At 37.1% G+C, this 13,104-nt stretch overlaps 1 protein-coding gene across 2 annotated transcripts in view; it reads right to left on the bottom strand.

Annotated features, from left to right (window-relative positions):
* hpse2 (heparanase 2) overlaps window positions 1-13,104 on the bottom strand; it is a 53,523-nt gene that overhangs the window by 14,712 nt on the left and 25,707 nt on the right. The window contains exons 4-6 of one of the 2 annotated variants that reach the window (XM_017412752.3): window positions 11,478-11,651; window positions 10,113-10,284; window positions 3,496-3,543 (exon numbers count right to left, since the gene is read on the bottom strand). In XM_017412752.3, coding sequence (XP_017268241.1) covers window positions 3,496-3,543; window positions 10,113-10,284; window positions 11,478-11,651 — 394 coding nt within the window. The remainder of the gene's footprint in view (window positions 1-3,495; window positions 3,544-10,112; window positions 10,285-11,477; window positions 11,652-13,104) is intronic. The other variant, XM_017412753.3, reaches the window with a different exon arrangement.

Here is a 13,104-nt window from a genome sequence, read left to right as displayed (position 1 = left end):
TAGCACTCCTCTTAAACAGAAACATGGTGCAGGAACAGAGGCGATAAAATCAGACAGACACAGATGCAAACAGAGAGAGAGGAGCATCAGAGCCAAAAATGGAAATATAATAAAACCAATAAGAATAGAAGTAGTGTAGTTGATTTAAAGTCTAGCATACAGAACTATTTAAGTAGAAAACAGCTCCTTTTACTCTGATGTGGTGTTAGATAATGATCACTGAGGAATCTTCCATGAGACGGATTTTTATTTTTCCTGTCTCTTTGATTTGTTAAAATTTCTTGTAGATACAGTTTCTTTAAAAGCTCTAAATAAACACGAGAGGATGTGCTGCTTGATGTGGTCCAGCAGCTTATTATCAGGTCAATCAGTCAATATTTTACAATAAAGGACTGTGTAGCCTCTCCCAGGAAATTCATAAATCCCTCTGTGAGTCTTATTTTCGAAGTTAGTCGCATATTTTTTCAAAACACTTCAGTTACGAGTAAAAACTACACAAAGATTTGTGATATCTGGTTCCTCTGATTAAAAGTGCATATATTTAGTCGCAGAGTTTAAACAGATAAATTTATCAAGTTCTGAAAAGAATTAAAAAGCCTCTGCTTCAGATAATTAGCAAAACAAGTGCTGAATTTTCAAAGCAATGGCATTTTAAGCGCACCTTTTATTACGGCAGAGTTTACCAGTGGGAGATTGCTTCACACGCAGATGTTCACACCACTAATCCCCACAGCTGGAACAATTAGGCTCACATTATGTGCCTTGCTCAGGGGCATCTAAACAGCAACTCTCGTGTAAAAGGATAAATTTGTCTCATTCCTTTTGCTTGCTCATATTTTCACAGCTAGCCGTCTAGTCACACGCTTTTGACTGTTTGAAATCTCTCACCATGCAGCAACCCCTGTAGGTAAGGCAGCCGACTGTATTTACAGTTCGAGGGCCTGGGTGTAGTTAAGTGTTTGATTGAAGTATTTGTTTGTCTGAAACCACAAATGTCAACCTCATGGCAGCTCTGGAGGAAACGTCTAGGAATCAGCACTAAGAGTAAATCCTCTGGGGATCATAAATGTTTGTGAAAAGTTTATTGGCAGCCTATCACATATAGTTGGTGAGATCTGTCAGCGCGGACCAAGGGAAGACCCAACTCTGCCACTCTCTTTATGTTATAGAAATAGCAAAGAAAAGGCATTGAAATTGTCCAAACCATTCGAGAAACAATCCAAATGTCAGTGACCGTCACACTTTGCAGTCGACTGGAGAGCTATCAATAACTGCTGACTGGACTGTAAGCTGTGAAAAGTCAAAGCAAAAAACACAAAACTTTCTAATGGATACTTCTGGTAGTAAACTGGAGAATGCCTTTTTGATGTTTAGTGAATCAGCCTTGAGAGAATGAACCAAATTTAAAAATATACCTGTTTTCAAAAGAATTGGGCAATTATACGTGGTGTAAAAATACATAAAACAAGAATCAAATTATGTTTAAACCTATTAAAATAACACTTAAATGATCTGATACACAAAAAAATCTAAACTGAAAAGTTTACTTTTAAACAACTAATATGATTCTTGTTGATTTGATACAAGCAACTCATTTAAAACCTGAGCTTCACCAACAGAGACATGTTGCTGTGGCAACAACTTGACATTGTCCTAAAAAAATGAGCAAGTACTTCCTACTCTACTCAGTGATTTTCATTAGAAGATCAATATCGTCTGTTTTTGACTCTGTGCAGACTAAAGACTCAAAGATCATGTCCACTAAACACTGATTATTGCCTGCTGTCGAAGAAGAAAAAGGTGATAATGTTTTTGCTTGTGTCTGTGTGTGTGTGTGTATCTATCAAGTTAGTAAAATATTTGGTGAACCACTGAAAAGATTTTAATGAGACTCAGAAGGTGATCATTGGATGTACATCTACGAGTCAACCCATTTCAATATGGCCACCACAGCCAGCTGGCCGATTGAAAACACAAAAACGGACTGAGCTATAAATTTGTGTGCCATCCTCAACACGTACACTGAGAACTGATGCTTCTCACAAGATCTCACATAGGAATGTGTATAAATTCATTTACAAAGTTTGACCAGGAGGGCTATAACTCTGCCCCTTCTCATGATCAGATCATCTTAGTTTGAAATTCTGGCATGAAAGGTGACCGGTGATATGAAGTCCTTCAAGGAATGCTAGGTCTTCAATTTTTAACCTCTTCTCTGTGTGCAAATGTTTCTCTGGTTTTGCTGATTGATATTATGAGCTCTGGTCAAAAGAAACCCTCAATTATTCACAGTTTTAAAACTGAAACCTTCAACCTTCGGTCTTTTGCGTTAGGGCAAGTATGGTTTAGGGTTTTAGTGTTCTAAAAGAAAATAATCTGATAATTCATTCAGGCAAGTAAACTTAGAAAAAATGTGCTTCATCTGCAAGTTTGAAGGGGACAAAATGCAGATAAAAAAGTACAACACATACAATATAAAAGAGAGAAGACAGGGAAAAAATTAAAAAGAGAATGACTAAATAGTCTTGCTTTGTTGATGACTGAACAAAATAGTACCTGAGACATGATGCTCCATCTATAATCCTATAGAAAAAATATTTAAAAAGTGGTGATATGCAAATATCCCTCCTTACAACCAATATCAGCACGAACTCCAACAGTACACCTCTGACAACAGACTTCGATTAAGAAATCCTCCTCGTCCCCTACCACAGTACATTATGGAGGCAATGCTTGCCTGCTACATGTGATTAAAACCAACTTCAGACAGCTGCAGTGAAGTAAAACCTGAGCTGTAGACATGTTAATGAGTGTGCTCCACTTTTGTTAGGTTGGCTTCTTTTATAGAGGTCAGAGTTTCTGTCACGCAGCCTGGTTAGACTGGAATCTGGACCTTGAGTGTAAAACGGGCTAATTGACAGAGGGAATGAGCCAGAGCATATGGTTTGATTTTAACAGTGTGGGTGGTGTTTTTCCAAGTCTTACTGACAGCCCTTCCACCTTCCGTTTCTTCCAATTTCTCCTAATTAGACCTGACCTTCACCTTAATGACCGCTCACAGTCACACTTGGTTTGCCTGAGCTTGCAGTGGGTTTGTCCTTTTGTGCACTTTTTACATATGTGCATAAATAGATACAGATAGAACTTAGGGGAAAAGATCAAAACACTGATAGATCTGCATGCATTCCTGAAGTATGTGCAATAGACAAATAGCAGGTGGTACTCATTTAAGACGCTCTCGGGCTCCTTTTCCTGTTTTTCCATTTGCAAAATAAACACAGTTCTTCATATTCTGCATCGGTTTTTCTCAGCAACAGTGATAATAGTTTATACTGGCTACTTCAAACACACTGTGTGGTGTTAACAGTGCAGAAACCATTTAGGACTGATTTATGGTTAGTCAAGAGTGTCGTTCACTCCTAAAGAAACCAGTTCAGGGATTTTTTTTAAGCAGGCAAATTAACAGAATAAAGAAAAAAAGGGTAAAATACCTACTGTTGCCACGTAACAGCATCTACAACAGAGCCAGCATTCTTCATGAACCTACGAAATCACAAAGAAAGGAATAAATTTAACAGAAATTTATCTTTTACTCTGCATGAAAACAAGAGTGTTATATGTATCTTATATGTTGGATCTAAATAAAACAATTCTGAGACCTCAGATTTGTTTTATTTGGATCCTAAAATGTGTTAAAAAGCAAAAAACATTGTTTTCTGCTGTCAATCAATTTCCCTTCTCTGTGAAATCAATCATGCTTTTTATAATTAAAATGAGCTTGCTTTGAAAACAAAATAAAATCATCTTATTTCAAAAAATGCGTGTGTTTTCAAATTTAATAACCTAATTAAAATAATAATTTTATTTTTCTTATAGCAAGGCTTTAAAACTTCAGTTGATACATTTTTAACTTTATATATAAAAGCACATGAAAAAATGTTATGTGCACATCTTACATGTTGTTCATCTAGAAAGGATTTACTGACTGTTCTAATCTATTATTTTATTTTTTTGCTTTATTTGTTGTATTATTTTGAAATTTTTTCAATAAAGCCTTATTAATCAATGATAAATTTAAAGTTACACTGCTTCAGATAGTAGCAGATTCAAAAGTATTCAAGAAAATAAAAAAAAAAATTAAGAATATTTGTGATATTTGAAGGTGAATAATTGAGTCATTTTGTAATGTACATTGTTGTGGTTAGGTATTATTTCTGGATCTGACTCAAATTGATTTGTAATGTCCAAGTTGTATGTCTTCCCGAATATAAAGACATCATTTTGAAGCTGTTATATCAGTTATTATTCATACAAAATTTCACATTCGTTTTTTTCCTCTAAAAACACAGATGAGATGTTGAGAACTGTGCCTACCTCTTTAAAAAACTCATCCTAACATGAACAAAACTCCTCCTCCTATCTGCTTTTTTTTTTACATCTGAGCTTTTGCATCTGTGTGTGTTTCTACCTGACCCAAATCGCTCCATATTTGGAGTGTACAGCGTATCAGACATGCTTTAAAATGTATCTTTAAATATCATGTCACACACACGAAGAAAACAACTTTCTCTACGGTTCCTTGTTTAGTCTTGAAGCTCCGATATTTGGACTGTTGAGCAGTTCAGCATCATGTTCTTTCTTTCTTTTTTTTTTTTGAGAGCAGCAGAGTGCTACGGTTGTCAAACACAAAAGCCATCCTCTCGTAACAGTGTCAAACACACAAAAATCGTTGCTTGTTAAATATGAGACCGGTGACCCACGGAAACTCCAGCTCTCTACTTTTCACCCCCTCACTCCTCTCCCTGCTCTTCTCACCATTAAACTGCTGCTCATTAATCAGCCCGAACAGTACAGTACAAACACACACTTTTTTATTGATGGTACAGCTCCTAATGGTTACATTCTTAAGAAAAACCCAAATACATTATAACTGCAGACCCATATTAAGCTATTAGTCTGATATTTTTCAAACTACCCATTAAGATGTGTCTGGCTCAATGAAGATTCAAGCTGAAATATGCTGAGACATCAAACAGCCTCTTGTGCATTAAACGTACCCGCATGCATGTCTCAGAGAGCTCAATAATTTAGGTAAACTAGATGATTTTATTAGACATTATCTTGTTTGAAAGGAATACTGTTTTTAAACAACATATCCCAACTTCATTACTTCAAAATTTATTTTCATTTATGAGAAAATAGTCTTTATCTCTTGTCACGGTCTTGTAGAATAAAGATCACAGATGAATTTTGGTACACCGAAAAATCAGAAGAAGCTTCTTAATGAGCAAAGTTTTTTTTTAATTTATTTAAATTTTGAGAATCAATTTACCATTTTGACTAAATAAAATTAGGCCAAAATGTCATGAATATAGTAGAACATTTTATAAAAAATTATATTTGGATGAACTGAAATGAACAAATTTCAAGTTGGCACATGTTACTAATTAAATTTACAATCTCTGAAATAAATACAACATAAAAAAAATTAAAGTAAAATCACTGAAATTAAATCAAACAAGCACTGGTCTATAGATTGTATCTACAAAATAATTCAAATTGGTGTTACATTGTATTTCAAAATGGGTTTTATTAACATAAATATTAATTATTAATACCTTAGGGAGACTCGATCCAAATAGTGTGTGTTCCGATGAAGAAGCCAAACAAAAATAAATAAATTGCCTGTCAAGCTTCTAATGTCCCACAAAGAGCTGAGCCTTAATTAACAAAGCCAGCAAAAATGATGCAGAGTTTCACTTAGCATAGTTTACTTGGAGAATCAAATGTTAAGTGTTAAAAATCCCTTTTTCTTTATTGGCTGGCTGGTCGCACAGACTGTCATCACTGCATCACATCTTAACGCTATGAAGCTGCTTTTATTTAACTGTTACAGTGTTGCTACTACCACCCGCGTAATTTGCGGGGGGGATAGGGGGGTTATGACCCCCCCAATAATCTGATCTAATCACTATAACCACCCCAATAAAAATCACATCATTTCCATGTACAAAAAACATCTTACATGACGGTAATTTTCTTTATTCATAATCAATTGTGGGTAAAATAGTAGCATGTTTAATAATCTGGTAATGTAAGCCCCCCCTTCCTGTAAAAACTTGGTATCACCCAACCCGCCTTCTCTACCAAGCCGCTGCGTTCACTGTTTGTTTGTGGAAGCAGCCGCTGGACAGTGGGGCTGTAGCTTTAAAAAATGAAAAGAGCACCAAAAAGCGGACAACCAACAGTTTTTCAATGTTGGTCGACAACACCCCCTTGTAAAAAGAGAAAAAAACAAAAAGAGGTAAATGTATATGTATTGTTAAGTTAGCTGATGAGTTAATAACTCTATGCCGCTGTGTAGCAGACACACTATGAATGCTGGTTCAGGTGTTTTAGCTAGCTCCGTAGCTCCTCTCTGGTCTATAAACACTCCTTTTTATCGGCTGCAGCAGTAATTTCCTTCCATGAGTTTGAGCCATTTGATTATCTCTGTGATCTCTTATAGAGGGATCATAGAAATGCTGATACAGGCGAACAAGCTTCGCAAGAGCAGTAACATTGCCCATTTTGAATGAAGTGCGGTGCGATTGCGTGACTGTTAGCGCCCGCACCCTCGCGGTGATCAACTTGATCGTGGTGGGGGGTGAGGAGGGGGGGTTCCTTAGTTCAGTAAAAATCAAAGCATTTAATGCTAAAGTACCTAAGCACATTAAAAGGTCCATCAAATCTTAAATGCAGCTCACTGCAGCTGCCAGTCTGATAGTTTACTTCTAAAACCAGGAAGATAGAGCACATAACACCAGTTTTAAAGTCCCTACACTGGCTCCCTGTAGCTCAAAGAATAGACTTTAAAATACTGTTGTTAGTTTATAAATCACTGAACGGTTTAGCACCACAATACATTAAAGATCTGTTATCGCTGTACCAACCGTCTAGACCCCTCAGATCTTCTGGTTCTGGACTGCTCTGCATCCCCAGAACCAGAACCAAACGAGGAGAAGCAGCTTTCAGTTTCTATGCACCACAAATTTGAAACAAACTTCCAGAAAACTGTAAAACAGCTGAAACACTGGGTGCCTTTAAATCTCAACTTAAAACCCACCTGTTTAGAGTTGCTTATGGCTAAATTAGGGTCAGAGTGCGGGTTTTTGATGTCTTCGATGTTTTTCTCTTTCTTACTGTTTATTCAATGTCACATGCTGTTTTTATTTTGTTTTGTTTTTGTTTTTGTTTTTTGAATTATGTAAAGCACCTTGAAATGCCTTGCTGCTGGAATGTGCTATACAAATAAAATTCGATTGATTGATTGATTCTATGTGTGGATAAAAAAAAAAAAAACTCTAGGGCTAGAAAGCTAGAAAATATCTACAGGTGCCAGGAAGACACGTTAGTAAATACAAAAGCCTCCTCTTTTTCATATCATCTGTGCTGATCGTAAACATAAACCTATGGGCTGTTTAAATGTGCATAATTAATAATAAAGAAATCATAGCAATTAATAAGAGGAGTATCATTAATTAGTAAATTGTTCTATTTTTCTGAAAATACCTGTAATATGTAATATTATATAAACTAAACTCTATAAACAAGTATATTTTTACTTTATGTATTCAGTTATTAATAACTGTAATATTAGTACTGATAACAGGACCAAAGATGAGTCCCAGAAAAGTCCAGAATGACACTCGTTATATATTAAACACATCAAGTTAAAACCTTTCTCTCTACAGAACATGTTTAATAGTAAAGATTGCATGAAACACTCACACCCTCAGTGGAGAAGAACAGACTGCTGTAAAATATTGTATTTATTGTATTTGTATCTGACTCCCAAAACAACAAACTGCAGCAATAATGGATATAAAGGTGCTCTTTTTCCACAGACAGGACTGGATAGGTATTTTTTATGCCTTTATAGGTGATAAAGTTTGTCATTGGTGAAAAAAATATGCTGCTGTTTAGACACCTGCGATGCTGACAATTCAAAGACTGCTGCTGCTGATTTGTGTTATTCAAGTCATTTCATGGGACTGATTACCATTGGTAAAACTTAGTGCTTTATAAATAAAACTGGCATGACTCGAGAGCAGGTGATGGCACATGTTGGTGCAGCGGTGCAGAAGTAAACTTGTGATGTAACCCAGTTTTCTAACACAATGCCTTCCAACTTTTTGGTGAGACATTTGAACATTAATTGAGCTGTTTTTCTATCAGGATGAAGAATGTGATAGCCAATCAGGTGACAGAGATGGTGAGGAGCAAGGAGACGACAGACAAAGTGAAGAAGTTGAGAAGACAGAGGAAACAGTAAGCAACCCAGGGTCAGGTGACCAAAGAGAGGCAGATAAAGAACAGGGAAAAGCAGCACAAGAAACACAGATGACCAGGTAACAGACCTAAAAAATAAATGTCATATATATACATTTCAGCATATTTGCTAAAAGTGACATGAAGGGTTTTAGCCTGCTCTTGTTTAATTACTAATGGCTATATTTGTGTTGTAATTTCTCCTAGCCAAATTTTAGGACACCAGGTAAATACACTTGGAAAATTGATAAATTTAGGTGTGTCATAAAATACATTCCAAAAGTGTAAAATATTAGTTAGTGTTGGAAGAAATGTGAAAAAGTAAGCCCTTTCCTTAATTGTTGAAGATGCAAAGTAAATACAAAAAAAGTTAAGTAAAACATAGTAAAAGCATTACATTGTATTTCATATACAGTTAACCCAAAATCTCCTGAATCCTTTTAGAAAAGTAAACAATTTAAAAATTTAATAATTATTATTATTTAATAAATAAATAAATAAATAGGCAGAGAGCCTAACCCCCCCAATGTTGGACACAAAGTTACGCCCCTGGCTACTACCCTGGTTGTTGCCTTAGAGGCACGTTTTCTTTCACAAATCACACTGAAATGTCCAGAAGACTTTTCAGGTCCAGCTTACACGTGGTATGACATTTTTAGAAGTGACAATTCTGTTTTTGAGCTGTCTTCTGATAAACTGAATGAACTATTTTAACTTTTGTCTTAGATGAGTTTCAACAAACTATAATATGCAAATGATCCCTCTAAAAGTTCATCCAAAGGCTGTGGGTGACGGAAACACACTCATGGTAGAGTTAAGATGGGCTTGTGTTACAAGGAAATCCAGCCAGAGGTCATCAACAAATCCATCACACCAAGTGCAAATGTCATACTGACAAAGAAGAGCTTGGAGACAATCGCCTACATCTGTCTACTGTCAGTGGAAGGAAGATAATAAAATGAATTTATTTATTTGACTTCATTTCTAACAAATCACAGATCTTCTGGACCTCTCAAACAGCAAGTCTAAAAATAAGAATGACAAAATACTGAAGAATATCTTCAATAAATACAAAAATGTTATATTTTTATATGTTACATTTTTCTCAGATCAATTATGATTGGTGACGTGTTTTTGCCTGTGTTGTCTATGAGTTGTCTTCTATTTTTCTTCTTTTTGAATGCAACTAAATGCAGTTTTTTTTAGAGCAGAGGACAAAAAAACTTGAATTGCTTGAAATGGAAATGCTGTATGGCGTTAATGTTTAACAAGCACCTTCTAACAAGAAAGTTTAATACTGACTCAGCCTGACTTTTAACTCCTCAGAACAAAACCTGTAACTGTCAAGATGTTGAGCAGATTGTAAAGATTTAAAGATATTAAATACAAAACAGAGAAAATATATGACTTTTTTTGCTTTGTTTCTTTTGAAGGTGTGACGAGCGTCTTTATAATCTCATGTCTCAGACTGCGGTTGCTTTTAAATAAGCAACCGGAGCTAAGATGAAGCCGATGCAGCTTCTGGCTGAAACCAGCAGGTGGGATATTGTGCCGTCACGTTATCAATCAGATGACACTTTATTTAGGCTGACATGGTAAAAGTGGAGCTAAGACACTGAAACCCACAGAGTGGAAAGTCATAAACACTGAGCTCCACTGCTCCATGTGTGTGTATGTGTGTGAAATAAAACGAGTAAATCTATAAAGTCTCAAACTGCTGCAGCAAACTACCCGCCCCCTTTTCCCCTGAATAGGATAATCTAACACAGAGTGGAATTGTGCCCATTCATTGTTATACTCACCCATCCAGCAGCAGGATTGCATTCTTCCTGGGTCGTCCTGCATTGGGGCCAAAGAGGTGAGCTCGATGGTAGTAGCGCACAGACTGCAGGAGGGTTCGCAGTTTGGCGTAGTCCTCCGCCAACTGGGTGCTGTTCACTGAACGACCCACCATGCTGCGGTAGGCATTTGGCTCTGGTTATAGGGAACGAAGGACAAAGAGAAAGGCAGAGTTTACAACAGCAAAAGTGAGGAGGGGGCAGAGAATTTTGTTGTTGTAGTCAGAGCTTGCTATCTAAGAAAGTATCCAACAGCCAGTTTAAAAAAAGGGGATAATTGGGCAATTCTCAGTAATATGGACAGATGAACTCGTTGTCAGGGGAATGGTTCAAGCACACACTGTGGCCTTGCAGATTCATTAAAAAAAAAGAGGAAAAGAAACAGTCCACACAAAAAGGAGGAGCTAAACTTCTGCTGACTTACTGCTGCTGAATCCTCAGAATAGTATTTTTTTTAACCATTCATCAAACCTCTATAGATTTGCTCTACATCTAAATTGCTTGGGCAATTTTCTTAAAATTATTGCTTTTGCCAAAGTAAACAACTTCACTAAAACTTTCAAATGCTTAAATCAATGGATTTACATAATACTGTCAGGCTTAAAAACGTGTGCCTGAATTAACCATCACATTAACTTTAAACTAAAGGGATCATGTCCGAAGTTTATTATCTAAACAGTTCAGTTAGAACAATAAAAGTAATATTTGATTTCAGAGAAGAACCTTTATTTCTGTTCTGTAATGAAGCTAATCCTCTTTAAAAAGCAGCACTACAAATATTGTCCAAAATTCATTCAACAAACAAAAAACTGGAAATGTCTTATGGTCTGGATTAAATTAGTTCACTTTTGTCCTTCATTTAAAGTAACATTTAAATGAGGGTTTATCTTCAGACTGTCTCCATGTCATGTTATAGGTTGATAGCCCAACTTTAGGTCTTCAGATTTGTATCTAGCACGCCATACCATCAGGAGGCTTTTGACCCTCATTCATTCCACTTCATGACAGGGACCCCAAACATAAAACCTGAATTCCTGGAACTATTCTCAGCGACCAGAAGACCAAAATGTCTGCAACAGATGGTTTGACTCCCAGAGAGCCCTGATCTTAACATCTTAGGGTCAGTCTGGGATTACATCAAGGGACAGAAGCAACTGAGAGAGCCTTAATCCAACATAAATGAAAACTGTATGTCAAAGTCAGCAAAATATACTCGAAGTTCAGTGTGAGAGAAAGAGCACGCTCAAAAACAAACTTTTTTTTTTCGACAAAATGAAGCCTAATAAATTACTATTGACAGGGCAGCATGAGGTATGCTGGTGTACTGACCGTTGCCCAGCTCCCAGGAGATGTTGTACTTCTTGCCAGCGCCGTACTTCAGGAGGCTCAGGGTGGAGGAGGTGTTCCAGGAGTTGTCAGGGTTTCTGTGCAGCGCGTTGAGCCCCAGGATCAGGTGAAGACCGGTGCAGTCGGCAAAGTTGTACAGTTTGTCTAAAGACCTGGCTGGGAAAAATCCCACAAAGCAGTTGTAACTTTGATTCTTTTGATTCATTTGGAATCACATGAGCATATGGACATGACAGAAACCATGTGAGTCTTATGGAAACGATGATTCTGGTATTGTGCTTTGGTTTAGCTCCACAGCCAAATCTATGGTGTTTCTGTACCAAAGCTACTATGTATATAATTGGAAGACTACCAAATAATTTAAAAGCCATAATATAATTTTTTGCCACTTTTATTTATTACTTAAGTCAGCAGAAAAATAAAGCTATGTTTTGAGTTGACCGTTTAGCCCTAGCTAACCAACTAACTCCAGCCTGGTCTGTCTCATGTTTCCTTCTCAGCAGGCTGGCCATGCTGCTGTTGCAGCAGCGCTCATCATCATTCAGCAGCCTCTCGACTGAGTCAACAGCGCTTTGTGAAGTTGACTGAAGCTGCAGAGAAACAAACTGAGACCAAGCTGGTGAAGGTGAATTCATTCTACAGGAAGAGTGACTCACTGGAAGGAGCTAAACTGCTCTATTATCAATTTATCACAAAATACTCTGCAATAAAAATACATTTGGACTTAAAGAAGCAAGTGTGGGAGCTCTTACTCTGTAATTAACATAAAATAACTGCTTAGCCCAATTTTTATCTGGAATAAGAGTCTGTGTGGAGGATCGAGCCATTAACCTAGGGTTTTGTGGTTGACTACAGCATTTTGCTACTGTTTAAACTGAACCTAAAAATGTGTTATAAAACCACACACATACTCAGTCCTGAAACATGAATTACACCCTGAAGTACCTGTGCAAACAGTGATCTACGCTTCAGCTCTATCATGAAATCAGTTCTTCACAAAGTGCGGAAGTCTTTGCATGCATATGTGAGTGTTTCTGCAAACAGCAGCAGAGTTTCTTCTGCCTGCAGCAACGTGCAGTAAGACTCCAGATAGGCTGATTTTCCCATCATGGACACCTGTGGTGCTGTGCCCCACAAAGCATCCAACTCTGGACGGTTAGGCTCTGCAGCTGACTGTTCACTCATTTTAATGTCTGCTGTCTCCATCAGAAAAGATCCCCCCCCCACACACACACACTTCCCACACCCCATACAGGAAACGATAAAGGCCTACCACAGATGTTGACATGTGTCAGAGTGCCAAAAGTATTTGTTTATATTTCAAGGTGTGACTGCAAGCTTCTCCTGGATACTTTCGGCTTTTGTTTTGAAATGCAATCTGTTTGGAGTCATTCTTTTAGCGTAAATATTGCCCCAAACTGCGACCCCTACTTCCTAGGTTCAACAGGAACCAGATGAAGGCTGGATTAATTTAGTTCCTGTTATTAGAAAAAAATGTCATAAACTCTATATTTGGCACCAACTGAGTATGCCAACTAGCAGCTTTTTTAAATGCAGATTGAAAACAAAAGCAGAGAAGGATGAGATGCATTTAAGGGAACTGTTTGGA

The sequence above is a fragment of the Kryptolebias marmoratus genome, linkage group LG22 (assembly GCF_001649575.2).
Source record: "Kryptolebias marmoratus isolate JLee-2015 linkage group LG22, ASM164957v2, whole genome shotgun sequence".
Classification (NCBI taxonomy): Eukaryota; Metazoa; Chordata; class Actinopteri; order Cyprinodontiformes; family Rivulidae; genus Kryptolebias; species Kryptolebias marmoratus.
The sequence above is the reverse complement of the archived record's forward strand: the minus strand, read 5'-3'. Positions and strand labels throughout refer to the sequence as shown.